Source organism: Dermacentor variabilis, chromosome 9, assembly GCF_050947875.1.
Source record: "Dermacentor variabilis isolate Ectoservices chromosome 9, ASM5094787v1, whole genome shotgun sequence".
Lineage (NCBI taxonomy): Eukaryota > Metazoa > Arthropoda > Arachnida > Ixodida > Ixodidae > Dermacentor > Dermacentor variabilis.
Window position 1 is genome coordinate 63,237,371 of NC_134576.1, and position 16,905 is coordinate 63,254,275.

A 16,905-nucleotide genomic window follows, 5' to 3' on the forward strand; every position below is an offset into this window, starting at 1 on the left:
GCCAGAGCAAGGCGGAAGCGGAACTTGTATCGCCGAGTTACCCAGGATACCTTGCGAGTTGTCATTTGTCATTTCCTTCCGCTGTTTGCTCCCAGAACCGCCGCACCGGTTACTTGTCTCGTCATCACCGTTCAGCTGTTCTTTTTTTAAAGTGCGGAATGGATATCTCGCTAAGCGTGCAGCAGCTTTTGCTTCCTCGCGAATCGTGACCGGTAGCGCCTCCCAGCAGACAAACCTGGTAACGGAAATACGTCACGCCGGGTTCCGGTCCACTCCGCCGATTTTGGCGGAGCATCTTTTTCGGGTGCACGGAGTCACTCCCGCTCTGAATCCACTCCGACTCTCTCATTGGAACACCTTACTCCCGCCCTCACTCTGTCATTGGAACAAACTTGCTCCGAAACGAGCAGAAAAACTTGCTCCGACTCCGCCATTGGAAGTCAACATAATAGTCGTTTCTTGTGCCCTCCTGAACGCACCTCCCTTTCCGTCACTGCGCCCCTTCGGAAGGCAGCTGCCAGCTTGTATTCGCTTACATTTTTTAATGCCAATAGTGCCTACTCGAGGCACTTTGCGTCTATCGATCTCTGTCGTTCTTCAATAAAAAAAAAAGAATGTCGCGATTTCTTGGTGCTCGGCGAAATTATGCCCCCGTAACACAGTTTCGTCAAGCGAAGCAGCCCGTCGCTTTAGATACCAATGCCCGCTGGCAGCGAGGGATTCCCTCTCAAACGTTAGCAAGCACCGGTGCACAAAGCATCTCGGAAGCCATGCAAAATGAGGGGGACTTCGTGCGGACTTTGCAAGCGTGCCGCTGGATGGCACTGCATGGAAGACTTGAGAGTCAGGAGCCCAGCTGCAGTATACGGCTCATGCATGAAGTTATGGCGGTGTGAATACGATGTGTGGTCACACTGATTGAATGGTAAACGCATTAACGTGAACAGTGATCAATGAGATGGGCTCTGCGGGATTTCTTTATTTATATATTACTTTTGTTTGTTTTAAATGTAGAAAAAAGTGGAAACACGATTGCGGGCCAGCGCCAAAAATTTACACCGGCAGCGATGTAGAGTACACTTGGCTACTGCAATATTATCTCTGTTTTTGTGGTTTAGCTTGGTGTCACCAGATGGCTGCACCTAGCAGGTCGTGAATGTTTGCGCCTCTACTGATCCGGTAAAAACGCCCAAACCGCTTGTGTTTACCGGAATACTGGAAACACTAAAGCTCTCTCATGTTGTCACCGTTCACAGATTACCGAATTAACGGAGCAGTGGACGGCAGTAGCAGCAGAGCTCGTGGTGACATCTTGTGACAATTTGTCCAACTACAATGCATTCTAAATATTGCTTTTGTCGTGTCCCTGTTATCGTTGAAGAAAAATCATAAAAGTACGGCACGTTAGCTATAATCAACCATTTATAATAAACTATTTCGCGATGCACTAACAACCTTTGTTTATTTTGGAGAATGTTGAAAATATGTTCTAATGGAATTAACTGTATTGTATTGATTGACTTTGTAACCTATATTACCCACTCCCCTCTGTAATGCCTTTGGCCCTGAGGGTATAATAAATAAATAAATAAATAGGCTATACACTTTACACAGCAGTTAGGTACAATGTGTAAGTCACTGCAGTATTAGTTTTGCGTGGTTCTCTGGTGAGACAGTGCATCGCTAGACGTCACTCTCACGCACGTTTGCAGACAAGCCAATACTCTCTGGTACCTTGCTTCACGAGTGAGGTCAGCGAATCTATGGACGATTTTGCACTCACGAATGACAGGTGAGGCGGCGTTAGGCGGGGTGTTCCAGTTGAGGCTGACGGATGACGAAGTTATGCCAGTCACTCGCAGGCTCGGTACCAATGGTGGGTCTGAAAGTGGTAGTGAAGTTGTGGGTCAGGAGCTGGAGGCGCGAGGACAGTCATTTGCATGAAACCATCAACAACTTGAGCTCACAGTGCAAGATATTCCTACACCTGAACGCTCGAGCCAGTGAGCCGAGCCTGACGCTCCTAAAATTGGAGTGAAGAAAGCACCGCTGCTGGCTTCTTGCTCTTCTCTTGAGAATCTTGGTGTGCCTGTCCACTGTGTGACATTCATGGCTGAGAACCCTAAGGCCTTGCGTATGGCGGTGGTGTTATATGGGCATTCAATGAAGGTTGCTGAAAGCGATTGCTAGGGGAGATCAGCCAGCTTTGTTCATGCAAATACAAGCCAGGGGCATGTGCTGGTGGGGATGTGCGCAAGTTGTTATTAATGCACATGCAAACAGCTCATGGTCAGTAGTAGCACTGGCATGTGTGAACACAGTTCTCTATTTTAACGCCAGTGCCGTTCACCTGCCAGTACAATGAAAAGTATACGGTTCTAGAATTCCAAGTTTTTGTTTTTGGCTGGGGTGTGAATCATGTCTCTCTATCCGCGTCCTCAAGTCCGCACTAAGAGAAATGCATACTTGCTTTTCACACCACGCCTTAATCAACGCCTTAATCAACGCCTTAATCAACTGCACAATTACTGCGCATTTGTGCAAAACCCAGAACATTTGTTCTTCTGATCCAATCTGCGAAGTACAGCGAAAATGGTTGCTTTAGCCAACCAGGAAAGAGACCCAGATCAAAGTGGCTCACACATCGTCTTTCGCTAATCGCCTTACTAAGCACGACGCCAGGCAGATATAGAAGGGCAACGAAAAGATTAGCAGCTCACAAAATGGGCAGGCTCTGCTGCCTTTTCGGCAACTTGCAGCTGGTTCTCGTTCCTGTCTGTCTGACACAACCCGCAGCGTTCACTGCATTACGCGAAATATATAAGACGGGGCATAAAGTTCTGGAGCAATGTGTAGAGCGGAAGTGGGCATGCCCCGTGTGCCATGTGGGGTACTGAATGATTTAAAGCAACTTCGCTTGATGAGCATGCCTCCCAGCTATTATTAGTGCTTCTTTTCGTTGCACAAATGGCTTTTACGGCTCCCTCTTATCAGTGGCTATGTTCACCTAGTACTCCAAGCCTGAGCAAATGTCAAGATGGAACGCGACGGCGCCTCGCTCTCTGCACTGAACATTTTCGTGAAAAAGATAACTCATTCCACTAGCAGTTGTAATGAGCTAAGTGCTCGTTTTTCAGCAAACTACCTCGACCCACGCAGTGACCTACGTGCCCGGTGTACCCCCCTTGGCTGCACCCTTCAGTGCACAACATTCAACGATTGTTCACGTGGTGGTGAGTAGGTTCGCTCCGGATTTGTGCAATTTGTTGTGTGAAATGAAAACAGAATAGGCCCACCCTGTAATAAATATAGCGGCATGAGTGTGCTTTTATGACTAGTCGTTTTGTCGCTCACACCTGGAGGCTGTGCGCATGCCCCACTGAGTGACCCACCTCCATTGAGCGTAGTACAGGAGACTTCCTCGGAAGCCGGTCCGGAGTCGATGTCGTTGAAGGCTTTCACCGAGAAGGTGTACACGGAGGCCGCCTGAAGGCCGGTGAACACTTTCTGTTTGGCATTCCGGTTGACTGTCTCGTGGCTGAAGGGTGTCCCTTCCAGTCGGTAGCTGACCGAGTAGCCACGGAGCTCGCCGTTCAGCTTATCCGCCGGCGGTGCCTGCATCATAAGATTCGCTGGGTGTTACGTCCACCGCAGATCCGCATAGTTTCGGCTTCCGCGATCGTCTGTTGTGTATTGCTGCCGCAGAACAACAGAGAAAGACAGACGCATTATGTCGGTTTCCGAAACACTCCGTTTAGCGTTCTTACAGCTGCGCATTACGAACAGGCATTTATTAGAGAGATTTACATTTTTACGAGCGTAAACTTAGGGGATACAAGCCACCGGGAATACAACGGAATGCAAAAAAGGTCCACAAAAGAATTCAAGACAAGCACAAGAATGGAAGGGAAGCGGAGCGTGCCGCTTTGGGTGCACAAAGGCCCCTTTCGGTGCTCAAAGCTGTTTGTGTACACGACTCTGTGTTTAGCGTTCCTGCCGGAGCGCATCGTGGTAGGCACTTATAGCGGTTTTTACAACAGTTCGTTTTACGATCCTGCCTCAGCGGATCATGAAAACATAGACAGTACAGAGTTTCCATTTCCTCAAAAGTCCGCTTCGCGTTTACCTCGGCTCATTGCGAAAGAGCGCTTGTCTCGCCTTCAGTGTCATTCCGGTTCATGTTCCTTCCGCAACACATGCTGAAATGTAGCTTCCATTTCAGTGACACTGCAAAAGTGAAGGACTCTTACACTACTAAACTATCGCGACGCCGGTCGATCGCAGCACACTACTGGTGGCGTCATCGCAGGAGCGTCCCCTGTTCTCCCATTGTTTTGCTGCACGGATGACACACTGCCCCATTCCAGTACACCATACGCTTAGTTCGCGTTGAAACGATAGGCAGCATGAATGTCAATTCGCTCGCTCCTGTTATCGCTCATCACCACGCCAGCGTTCTGACAGCGAGTGTCCAGGTCATCCAGTGAGATGTGTTTGTTTTCCTGCGTGTGCATGACACCATACTTGTGAATTAGTTAAGCAAATGTTTACAAGCTTATATATCCGATAAAGCTGCTATCCTTACTTCGTATACCTGTTTAATAGTTTGCTATCGGAATCAGTGCATCGAGAACAGGCAGCTTACTGCCTCGATTTCGTGTATAGGTTAGCGTTCTTACCGGAGCGCATCACTAAGGCAGATACATAGATACAACCTTTGCGACACTCCGTTTTGTTTTCTTGCGGAGATGTATAGCGAAAAGCACATATAATTGCGATTTCAACTGCATTCCGTTTCGCGTTCCTGCTGCAGCGCATCGCGAAGGTAAACGCGTAGACTCCATACCTGCGACACACCGTTTCATTTCTCTGTTGCGACGCACCGGGAAAGGCATTCTATAGTTTGGATTTCCACTGCACTCCATTTAGCGTTTCTGCCGCAGCGCATCGCCAAAGCAGCCGCATAGATTCAGTTTCCACGTTACTCCACTTTGCTTAAGGTGATGCATTGGGAAAAGCACCTATATTTTCGATTTCTGCTGCACTCTAGCGTTCCTGCCGCATCACATCGCGAAGGTAGCCGCATAGATTCCATTTCTGCGACACTCAGTTTCATTTTTCTGCTGCGACGCATCGGGAAAGGGACTCCATAGTTTCGATTTCCGCTGCACTTTGTTAAGCATTCCTGCCGCCGCGCATCGCGAAAATAGCCGCATAGATTCCGTTTCTGCGACACTCCGTTTCATTTCTCTGCTGCGATGCATCCCGAAATGCACTCTATAGTTCCGATTTCCACTGCACTCTATTTGGCGTTCCTGCCGTAGCGCGTCGCGAAAGTAGCCGCATATATTCTGTTTGCATGACACTCCGCTTTGCTTAAGGCGATGCATCGCGAAAAAGCACCTATAGTTTCGATTTACGCTGCACTCTGTTTAGGTTGTTTCACACTGCGCTATTTTCAGTCAGCGACACAGCGAATTCTGTCGCTCAGCGACCGCCGCGACGTCGTGGACTCTCCGCGACTGGATTCAAACTTGGTCGCTCCGTCGCTGAGTCGCAGCGATCGGCGCGATGTGGGAAAGGCATTGTATGTGACGAAACAAAGCGCCGTCAAAATAGTCGCTTTCCTGTTTTACCGCTGTTTTAGTGTCGCGCGCCTGTTTTAGCTATGTTTTAATAGGGCGTACCCACCAGCGTTTGCGGCTTAGGAGCTTCATGACCATTTTTCTTTTCTTCCACTTAAACAATTCTTTTAAAAGGAGAAGCTGCACGCTATCCAGGTCTGAGAAGGACGCCGCTTCAACATAAGGCACGTACCCACTTGATCGCCACCGCCGTCAAAATCTTCATCGCTACAAATTGCGCCAGCTGCTTATACATGAAAATTCAGAAGTAGCTTGCTCTTCTGCAAAAACAAATACTCATCTAGGAAAAAATGTCGTGGCTTACATAGTAACAGCGAAACTAGCGTACTAAACGGAACCACCCCACCGACGCCGCACGCTCATACTTGTGGTGTTGTGCAGCGCCTCACTCACCGTATCTGCAAGCTGTCGTAAAGTATCAACGCTTTTAAATGTAAAAAAATGGTGTACCTATTCTATTATCGAATAATAATAGGAAAATTCCGATATTCGACTAGTTTCCATGTTTTAATTTAACGATGCAGGCATGGATACTTCGTGAGCAGGGGGCAACCTTGCGCATCGCTGCGATAGAAATCGCGCTGCCGCAAACGCATGTGAAAGCTGTCAGCGAAAATCGCTCTGCGACGTGTGCGGCAGAACGATTTCTTTCGCCCCAATCGCGCCATATGAAACAGCCTTTTAGCGCACCAGCCGCAGCGCACCGCGAAAGTATATGCGCAAATTGCGTTTCTGTGGCACTCCGTTCCATTTTTTTTCCTGCGACGCATCGAGAAAGGCAATCTATAGTTTCGATTTCCGCTTCACTCTATTTAGCGTTCCTGCCGCAGCGCATCGTGAAGGTAGCCACATAACCTTCTAGCGTACCAGCCGCAGCGCATCGCGAAAGTATATCCGCAGATTGCGTTTCTGTGACACTCCGTTTCATTTTTTTTTGCTGCGACGCATCGAGAAAGGCACTCTATAGTTTCGATTTCCGCTGCACTCTAGCATTCCTGCCGCAGCGCATCGCAAAGGTAGCCACATAGATTCCATTTCTGCGACACTCCGTTTCATTTCTCTGCTGCGGCGCATAGGGAAAGACGCCTATAGTATAGATTTCATCTGCACTCGATTTAGCGTTCCTGCCGCAGCGCATCGCGAAAGTAGCCACATAGATTCCGTTTCTGCGACACTCCATTTCATCTCTCTGCTGCGATGTATCCCGAAATACTCTATAGTTTCGGTTTCCTCTGCACTCTGTTGAGTTCCTGTCGCAGTGCATCGCGAAAGTAGCCGCATAGCTTCCGTTTTTTCTGCTGCAACGCATCGGGAAAGGCACGCTATAGTTTCCATTTCTGCTGCATTCTATTTAGCGTTCCTGGCGCAGCGCATTGCGAAGGTAGCTGCATAGATTCCGTTTCTGCGACACTCCGTTTCATTTCTCTCCTACGATGTATCGCGAAAAGCACATATAGTTTCGATTTCCCGTGCACTCTGTTGAGCGTTCCTGCCGCAGAGCATCGCGTGAGAGTCTGAGCCTCGTGACTGCACACACACATCGAATTATCTCCTCTGTCCCCCCTCCCACGTTACACAGGGTGCGTATCGTCTCGACTCCTGGACACGCCTCTCTCCATGGTAATGAACGCGTTAATGCGGTAGCCCGAGGTCTGACTGGCCGGGCACCATCGGAAGAGCTGTCCAACCCAGACGACGCACCGCCAGAGCCCCTACAGTACACTGATACGCTCGAGTCTACCGACAAAGTCGCCATAACTATCCCCCTCCTCATCCTTCGCTTAATAGAGCAGATGCCGCTGTCTGGCGGCAACTGCAGACCAATTCATTTCCTTGTCTCCACATGCTACATATCTTTCATCCCACCCTGTACCCTTCCTATTGTCCCCACTGTGGGGCCAAACCCATGGTGTACCACTCCATATGGGAATGCCCTAACCCTTCAGGTGTTCCTCCTATACCCAACCCTACCCTTTCCTCTTGGGAGTCTGCGCTGCTCAGCACAAGCCAGCAGGAACAGCAACGGCTGATCCAGCGGGCTCGCGAAGTCGCGCATGGAAATGGAGCCCTGGACTGAGGGCCCCACTCATCGAGGAACTTTTCTACTCGCTTTACGAAATAAATGTTTATTCTCTCTCTCTCTCCTTTCCGCTAGCCACCACATCGCTTTCGCGCTGCTGTCGGCTCTGTCTTGGTTCTGTTTCTGGCCGCGCGTTTGCCTTTTGTGCAGAAAAGCCGTAGCGCCGTCTGCGGGCGCCGTTTTACTCATCGACGGCGCAACGTCAGTATGAGACCATGGCGTCCCCACTCCTCGATCGGAGGGCGGACGACTTGAACTGCGCTAGAAGTACGCGGACGCTTCGGAACGCATTTTCTCTTAAAGTAAGTCTCTTCTTCGCATGAAACCTGCGTTTCGAGGTTTCTGGGATAGTATTTCAACAGTCCACGTTGACTTAATATTAACCTTTGGTGTCCCTTTAAAGCGACGCATCGCAAAAAGCACCTAGTTTTTTATTTCTACTGCACTCAGTTTAGCTTTCCCGCTGCTGCGCCTCACGAAAGTAGACGCGCAGATTCCGTTCCTGCGACACCTTTTTGTTTCTCTGCTGCGACGCATGGCGAAAAGGCACTCCATAATTTCAATTTCCACTGCACTCTGTTTAGCGGGTCTGCTGCAGCGCGTCGCGAAGCTAGACACATAGATTCGTTTTTGCGACACCCCATTTCGTTTCTGTGAGACGACTTATCGCGAGAAGACCTATAGTTTCGATTTACGCTGCACCCTGTTTAGCGTCCCTGCGCGCATCGCGAAGGTAGACGCATACATTCACTTTCTGCGACACTACATTTCGTTTCTTTGCGGCAACGTATCACGAAAAGCACCTATACTGTCGATTTCCGTTGCACTGTCTAGCGTTCCTACTGTGGTGCATCGCGAAGGTAAGGTTCCGTGTGTGCGGTACCCCCTTTAGTTTCTTTGCTGCGACGCATTGCGAAAATGCACTTTATAGTTTCGATTACCGCTGCACTGTTCAGCGTGCCTGCCGCAGCGATCGCGAAGGTAGCCGCACAGATTCCGTTTCTGTGATAATCCATTTCGTTTCTGTACGGCGAGACATCGCGAAAAAAAGCGCCTATAGTTTCGATTTCCGCTGTAGTGTAGCCTTCCTGCTGCGGCACATCCGAGAAGGAGTTTTATAGTTTTGATTTCCGCTGCGCTCTGTTTAGCGTTCCTGCCATGGCACATCGCAAGGTGGAAACATGGATTCTGTTTCTGCGACATTCCATTTCATTTTTCTGTGGCGACACATCGCGAAAAGGCAATGTTTCGATTTCCACTGCGCTCCGCTTCGGGTTCCTGCCGCAGGTCATCGCGGAAAGGTAGACGCATAATTTCTTTGTCGTGGTCCTGCCTTGGCGCACTGTAAAAGGGCACTTTATAGTTTCGATTTCTCGTACACTCCGCATAGACTTTTCGCGAACCAGTTGGCTCTATAGGAACGAGCTGTAGCTTTCGGCGGGGCGCCGCACGTTGCCTCAGCGAAAACGCTCGAATAGGAAACCAATACCGCTTCTGTCACGCTACTGTGCGATCAGCTGTCGGAAATGTAGCTGGGTGTCGGCTAATGTACTGTACTCCATTCATGCCTCAAAATGTGGAATGGTAGGGGGGAAGTAGCTGACTGCAAAAGTAGTTACAGGCATTTTAAGCAATGAACTGAATCTGCGTGACCAATTCCGCGGATCGCGGCTACATAAGGATTGTCTGTGATGCTGGCCGCCTTCGCGATGCACGGCTTTGGTCGAGGATAAAAAAAAAATCGCTCTTCCGTCAGTGTTGTATAGCTGACCTCTAACGAAAGGACTAACTCTGGAACATCGGCAAGAGTGAGTACCGCTGGTTACAAAGTGACGAGAGTAGGGCCTCTTCCTGGCTTAGTAAGCTTGCTGCACGTTATCTGCACACATCCAGCCTAACCTCACACGCAAGACCTGTCGCCAATGTATCAAGAGTGAGCGACTTGATTCAATGTGCTGAAGCGCGGGTGACGGCGACTACAGCGACAACTCACGAATGTTCGAAGCCGAACGTTTCGTAAAGGTCCACAGAGTTAGCGAACGACTAGCGATAACGCGTCTTTGCTACGAGCTATTACGATGTGCAGAAAATCTACGTTCCAAGCCCTCTGCACCGCAAGAACAAACCTATCGCAACTTAGCGCAATTAGGCAGGTAGTGACCGCAGCAAGGGACGTTACTGAGTCAGAAACATGACAAGCCGCTGCTTCAATGCGTTTGCGAAATAAAGAACGAAGATCAAAACACGTTGATCTTGATGTAATTCATAAGCGGAAACTTTGGACCGCTTGGTGTACATTTATATCCACGTTTTTCATACAATCACCGTATACGCTGCTCCAGTCGTTTGAAGACGACGTAATGAGCTTCAAAGGCGCTTACGTCTCCTCTGTGAAGCTGCGGCCAAAGCTTCGTGTGGTCTACCCAGTCACCGTCTACGGTACCCACCGAAACAGAGATTTGCCCAGCCGCACCAGGCGTCATGCACATCCATTGTAAATATGGAGGCAACGCAGGCAGCTGAGCCCAGATGCGGACGCGTCACCACGTGATCAAACGTGGCGTCGCCGGCGAGATCGCCGTGAAAAGAGCGTAAAGCAGCAGACACCCAATACGATTCAGCGCCCGATCCGACGTGCGGCATACGACGATTGGGGGCACACGGCGCGTAAACTCCGTCCCGGTACACCGTCCGAGCTTGTATATAGCCTCGGAAGACTTCATATCCACGTCGAGAAGCGTAATATAAACAACTTTGCACAACACTTCTTCGCTTTACGCGAACACTCTCAATAAGTTTATGCCTCCGCGACTGACGAAATACTTCACAGCGGCGCGTTGTCCACTGAAGGCTCCGCTGACAGCAAGCGATAGGGCCGGTAGGCCTAGCTCGGCGGACGCCGCGGCCGACGGCGCTTGCGATCCCGCCCGAGCTCGTCGAAGGACGCTTATTTTGGCCAACGCGATTAACACTGTACACTTAGGCCGTCCTTAATTAAATACAGTTGGTTTGCTCGACGCCGTCCATGCGAAGGGCTAACGTGCAAGCTAAGCGAGCATCCTCGCTCAGACAGCGGGTGAATGCTCCTGCCTTGACACATTGCGAAAGGGCACTTGATAGTTTCGATTTCCACTAAACTTCGTGTAGACTCTTTTGGCGAAGCAGTTTGCTCCATTGGAACGAGATGGAGCTTTTGGTGGCGCCCCGCACGTTGCCTCAGCGACAACGCACGAATACGAAACTGTTACCTCTTCTGCCCTGCTACTGTGCGATCAGCTGTCGCAAATGTAGATGGGTGTCGGCTACAGCCGCCTGCGAAATGCCCTTGCCTCGCAGCTCCCGATCTCGCCAGTAGCTTAGTAGTAGTGTACTAGGCGCTGCTTTGCAGAACAGGCACACGTTCGAGATAATTTTACACACTGGTAATCATTTCGTATCGGAAACGAATCGTAGCCGGCAAAGACAAAAAATGAAGCCAAAAAAAAAAAAAAGCGGCAAGAAACCTGCTCGGTTTGTCGCACGCCGGGCGCCCGGTCCGGCGGTTCGGCACGGCAGAACACCTCGATTCCGGCTGCCGTCGGGGAGCGTCGGACGCCGGATCGGACACCGGATCGGACACCGGATCGGACCGTGTGTCTCCCGATTAAGCGTTCCCACCGCGGCGCATCGCGAAAAGGATTAACTCGCGTGGTAAATACCTACGATCAAGTCTGCCTGTGTGCTTTTAGTGCTTTTATCATCACCGTTGTCCCGCGGCCGCGAGTTGGAGTAATAATGCAGTTTGTCATTGAAGTTTTTAGTCACCTAACTGTGTGCTCCTGCCTGGCACTTGCACGTAACTGTACCCTGCAATGGTAGCTGTATTCGGTTTAACTGTGAGATAACTAAGTGAAAAAAACGCCGTCGCCAGTATATTACCGCGAAGACTCTATTACTTTTCACCCGCCGTGGTTGCTCAGTGGCTATGGTGTTTGACTGCTGAGCACGAGGTCGCGGGATCGAATCCCGGCCACGGCGGCCGCATTTCGATGGGGGCGAAATGCGAAAACACCCGTGTGCTTAGATTTAGGTGCACGTTAAAGAACCCCAGGTGGTCAAAATTTTCGGAGTCCTCCACTACGGCGTGCCTCATAATCAGAAAGTGGTTTTGGCACGTAAAACCCCAAATATTATTATTATTATCTATTACTTTTCATCTTAATGAAAAAAAGAAACAGAGCCAACCACAAAAAGCGAGCGAGAACACTTCTGCAATAGTAGCTTATTGGGATAGTTGGGCTAAAGCTCCATGATTTAATAGCGCAGCAAAAAACAAGAGGTAAAATTCGTCTCATCTTCGATATTACGGTGTTTAGCGACACAATTTTACGGACTAGCCCAACAAGCGACGCAGTGCGTGCCAACGCGGAACATTTGCTGCGCTACCTTGTGTTCCATGCCTTATTGCCCTCTTCGACGACAACAAATTGGTATTCACAGAAATTGATTCAGTTAAGTCAGAGGTTCAGAGCTCACCTCCCAGATGACCTTGATCGTCTTGGTGTCAATGGCCTCGCACTTCACGTTCATTGGCGGAGCGCCAGGTTCTGCAGGAGAAGAGAGCGGAAAGAGCATGGCACAAGTCAGTCCCGCTGAATAGATACGAGAAGCCGCTGTATTTGCACATCTTCATTTCCTTCTGCATACACGAAAGCCTCTGTAGATAATCTGCATCAAGTACTACAGTCCACCAGTGTTGCAAGTCTTTCTTTTTTTCGGTTTCGTCATACTAAAGTGGCCGTAGATAAACCACATTGTGTTCCCTACTCTATAATGCTCCTTGTATCGCGAGCCTTTTCTAAAGTCCCTAGAGATTTTGGTACAGGACTTACCCGTTTGATTTTTGGTACGCTCAGAGTCTCGCATTAAACCCGATCGTGACTACCTGACGCACGGAAGGTTGCGGATAGCGCAGTTCACCCGACGTAAGCTCAAAGGTCGCGCAATAGCCTCGCTTGAAACTCCTCTTGGTAATACAGAGCTTTAGTGTTGCGTACGTTGCACGCATGTGAGAGCGCTACGTTTTGCAAAGTGCGCATGTGCTGAACGCGTCACGAACGAACGTGATGCGTACGCTGCCGCCGCCCACGCAGGCATCCCATCTTTGCGCGCGTACGTGGGGGGGTCCTCGCCTGTCGCTCTCGTAATTTTCGTTTGTCCGGGACAGCGCGAGACTGTTCGTGTTCGCAAAATGGCGGCGTCAAAGATGACCGCCGGAAGGCTCTACTTTTCGGTGGCCTACAATTTGGATTTGCTGCGCGAAGTCAACGCGTAGAGCCCAACTCAGAATCCTGCGCGGCGGGAACCGCTTACCAAGTGCAGAATTCCAGTGAGGCATTTTGACAATCCGGCTACTGTGTCTGGCTAGGGATGCGGCGAGCGCGTCTGAATTGGCTTGAGTTGCGTGTGACAAGCGCTTTGATTATCTTCCGGATGGCGCAACAAGTTCACGTATCGCCATGTCGCAGTACTAAAACTCGTAGTAACGAGTGTTGCGTATCTCCTGCGCTACACAGCGGCGTTTAACAGCGCAGGAATACTGCCGTGATAAATCGTTCTGCCTCAATGTTAACGGTTACGGAGGAGAAGGTTCGTCGAATCATAGTAAGTTTGATCGCTGTTGCGTAACCAACACACGTTGTGCCAAAAAGCTGGAATGCCCGGCGAATTGGTTTTGATTCGCGTAGCATACGAAGCGACGCGAATGAATGAGACACCGCGGGCTTGTGTGCACGCGCACGCTTCGTTCGTTGGAGCCGTCGCATCTGGCGCGCACAGGGTGTTTCGGTGTCATTCGCAATTCCGTGAACGGTGAGGGCAATCATGAGATAATTAGACGGTTTGCTCTGGAGTGCGTTTACCATAGCGGCACACATTCTAACGTGACTGTACGTAGTAACTATGGAGGACTAGCTGTAAAACATGGGGTCCCAATTCGCAAAGCTTTAAATTCGTTCGTGTTGTTTGCCACTGGACAGCCGCCTTCACTAATATGTCCAGCATCGTGAATCGCTGGAATTTCATCTTACAAACAAAATTCCGTCGTAAGAATTTTTTTTTTTTGTGAATACGGGCCTGTTGAAATGCGCAACGCAAAGAGTCACGCGAATAAGTCCAATGCTAAATTCGAAGCTTGATCGCCATCGCAAAATTAATAACTGGCTCCTGACTTCAAAAACCCGCCTGCAGATATGTAATTCTTCTTAGTACTCAATTTCGGATAATTTCACTCGGGAAACAAGGCGAGACGCCGTAGAGGCATCCTTAGCAGACTCCCCTAAGTGACGTCATTGCTTCAGCACCGCTGCCGAGCGAACGTGATTCGACATAGATAGATAGAACGAGGCTGGTTGATGTCCGCCATTGGCCCCCGCGGTAAGCTGACGGCAACGTCGACCAATCGCTGAAGTCTGTGTATCTTCGGCATCCGTGTACGCATATAACCGACACGCTGTCGCGCAAGTTGCCGAACGTTGACCAGCGCTCCGGAACAGCACAACCGACGTCACTCGCAAGTACATCGACAAGTTGACAACTTCAGCACCCCTCATGTCACGCCTGGCCCCGCTGGCGTCGCTATACATAACATATAATATATATATACATATAACACCGCAAAGGAAACCGCGGCATAGTTTCGTTTGCTTGTTCTTCAAGCTATGGTTTCCACACTGCGCGTCGCGCTGTGCTTTCCGTCAGGGAGGATCGCGACATTCTGTACGCATTTTGGGCATCTGTATTCTAAATGTCTTTTTTTTTTTTTTAAATCTCAGCCGTGGTTTTGAGCTGCTTTCAATGGAATTTAAACCTCAGGAGTGCCGCGTGATTGGGTAGCCTAATAGCAAAGCGGTTCCTCAGACACACATCACAGTGGCGCGTGGCTGATAATTTTCCTTCCATTGAAAAGAATAATAAATAAATAAATAAATAAATAAATAAATACGATGAAGTTTTACGAAAACTACCTCATTTATAGTTTAATGCATCTTACCTGATGAAGCTGATGCCAATAAATCTTTTCATGGGCGCTCGCAAATGCGAGAGTCGACGCAATCAGTATGTCTGATATCCCGAATCGGAATTCCACATGTGCGGTTAATGCAATACCAGGTAGGCCCGTGTCAAAGCGCATTTATCCGAGCACCAAACAGTTTGGCAGAAACATCGGCTGCAGCGACCACATGCAGTGCTATGAAATTGAGAAAGCGAACGTAACTTGATGATCGTGTGCATTTATACTTTAGCCGCCGTGGCTGCTTAGTGGCTTTCGCGTTGCGCTGCTATATAGACGAGGTCGCGGGATCAAATCCCGACCGCGGCGGCCGCATTTACGTGGGGCCAAAATGCAAAAACGCCCGTGTGCCGTACGTTGGGTGCACGTTAAAAAGGAACTCCAGGCGCGTCAATTACTAAACCGAGGTCTCCCACTACGGCGTGCCTCGTAATGAGATCGTGGTTCCGGCACGTAATGCCCCAGAACTTAATTTATCCGTACCTTCGGAGGTGGTGGTGAAGTGGACCGGGTCCGAGGGCTCGCCGAAGCCGACCGAGTTTTCGGCGAGCACCACGGCCGTGTACTCTGTGCCCGGGTGCAGCTTGGTCACGGTCAGGCTGGGCCGCAGACCGTCCACTTCCCGTTCCTGCAGCACGCTGCCCTTGCCTGTGTCCGGAAGGAGAGGAGGAATTAACACTTATGCGAGACGACGAGCTCGTCGTCGCTCTGTCGCCGCCTTCGTTGCGACACGTGGTATGTAGCGAAGGCGAGCAAAGCTGGCGAATGAATCGCCCGCCGCGCCGCCGTAACAGTCCGGACAACCAGAAAACGTCGTCCGGCGATCCCGGTCAGTGACCCATTTCTGCTACACGTGAAAAAAAAAAGTTTCTTCCTCTCTTTCGAGGCACCTCGGTAGACAGATGTTGCGCTGGCGTGCACCCGGAGGCGTGAGCCACTGCTGGAATGATTCTCAAATCGAGGCAGCTTCGCCAATGCGCGAAGTGGGTGTGTTCGGCCATCACTGTTTAATAAGAGTAGCCTGGTGCTACAGCTGAGTTCTTTGGAACTAATTGATTACAACTTTTTTTTTTTTTTTTTGAGAGGGCACGAGGCCTTTTGGGAAGATTGAGGGGGAAGAGGGCCCTTCTTACACCGTTTCACTCGGTCTTAGTGAAGGTTATTCGACGGGTGGCCACGTGCTGAGGCTGGAAATCGTAAGATTTTCGCCCATTTAGGGGTTTCTTAAATACTTTTACGTGTGTCTCCTATAGTGTGTGCTCCGCTTCCTGCGTGTCTTCAGCGATGAACATTGACAAACTAATCTCACTCGCCACTCGTCGCGGTAGACCTAGTGGCTATGACGTCGTGCTGCTGAGCTCGGGGTTGCAGGCTCGATCCCGGCCGCGTTTGGAAAAACTCCAGGTATTTAAAATGAATCCAGAGTCCCCCACTACGGCGTGCCTCACAATGAAATCGTGGTCGTGGCACGTAAAAGCTCAGAAGTAATCTTTTATCTAAATCTGGCTCAACCTCTATATGGCAGTCGAACCTACGCGGCGTACTCTGGCCCTCGAGATATAGATTACTAAGCAGTGTCACTGAGACAGGCTTAGAATCGCGCCTTCTGGTTAGCTCACGCCGCATAATCACCTCGGCGATGATAGGAGCCGTGCTTCTGGCCGTGAAGTCGCGACAGGAGGCTCCAAGCCCGCCGCGAACCTTGTATTCCATATAGGCCTGTGTAAAGGTCTGCGTAAGTGTCTTACGCGCTAAAATAACCAAAGGACCAGAGCGAATCGAGTACACAAACACGGGACACCTAGAGCGCGGTGTCCCCTGTTTGTATCACACTCGCCTCACCCTGGTCCCCCGTTCGCTATTTTCGCGCGCAACCTCTAGCATTAAAAAAAAAAAAAAACCCAAGGCCCGCGTTAACAGCCTTCGCAGAATCGTCCGTCTATTCAGCGCAGATGAACAGCGCTTACGCCCCCGTGCAGAGGAATATCGGCAGGGCAACGCCTCGTCGGGCAAGATCAAAAGCGAGCACTCTCGTCTGGCCGACGATCGAGTGGGCCATTCGAGAGGCGGCCTCCTGCGATAACGCCTGCAGATATGGCTCTTCGTTTGCGGGCGCAATCTCGGCCGCG

The 16,905-nt window shown here is 50.1% G+C and overlaps 1 protein-coding gene across 18 annotated transcripts in view; it reads right to left on the reverse strand.

The window, feature by feature from the left end:
• LOC142592743 (cell adhesion molecule Dscam1-like) overlaps positions 1 to 16,905 on the reverse strand; it is a 187,397-nt gene that overhangs the window by 13,509 nt on the left and 156,983 nt on the right. For all 18 annotated transcript variants that reach the window (XM_075704365.1, XM_075704378.1, XM_075704369.1 and 15 more), the window contains 4 exons: positions 15,260 to 15,424; positions 12,241 to 12,311; positions 3,393 to 3,615; positions 1,784 to 1,882 (listed from right to left, as the gene is read on the reverse strand). In XM_075704365.1, coding sequence (XP_075560480.1) covers positions 1,784 to 1,882; positions 3,393 to 3,615; positions 12,241 to 12,311; positions 15,260 to 15,424 — 558 coding nt within the window. The remainder of the gene's footprint in view (positions 1 to 1,783; positions 1,883 to 3,392; positions 3,616 to 12,240; positions 12,312 to 15,259; positions 15,425 to 16,905) is intronic.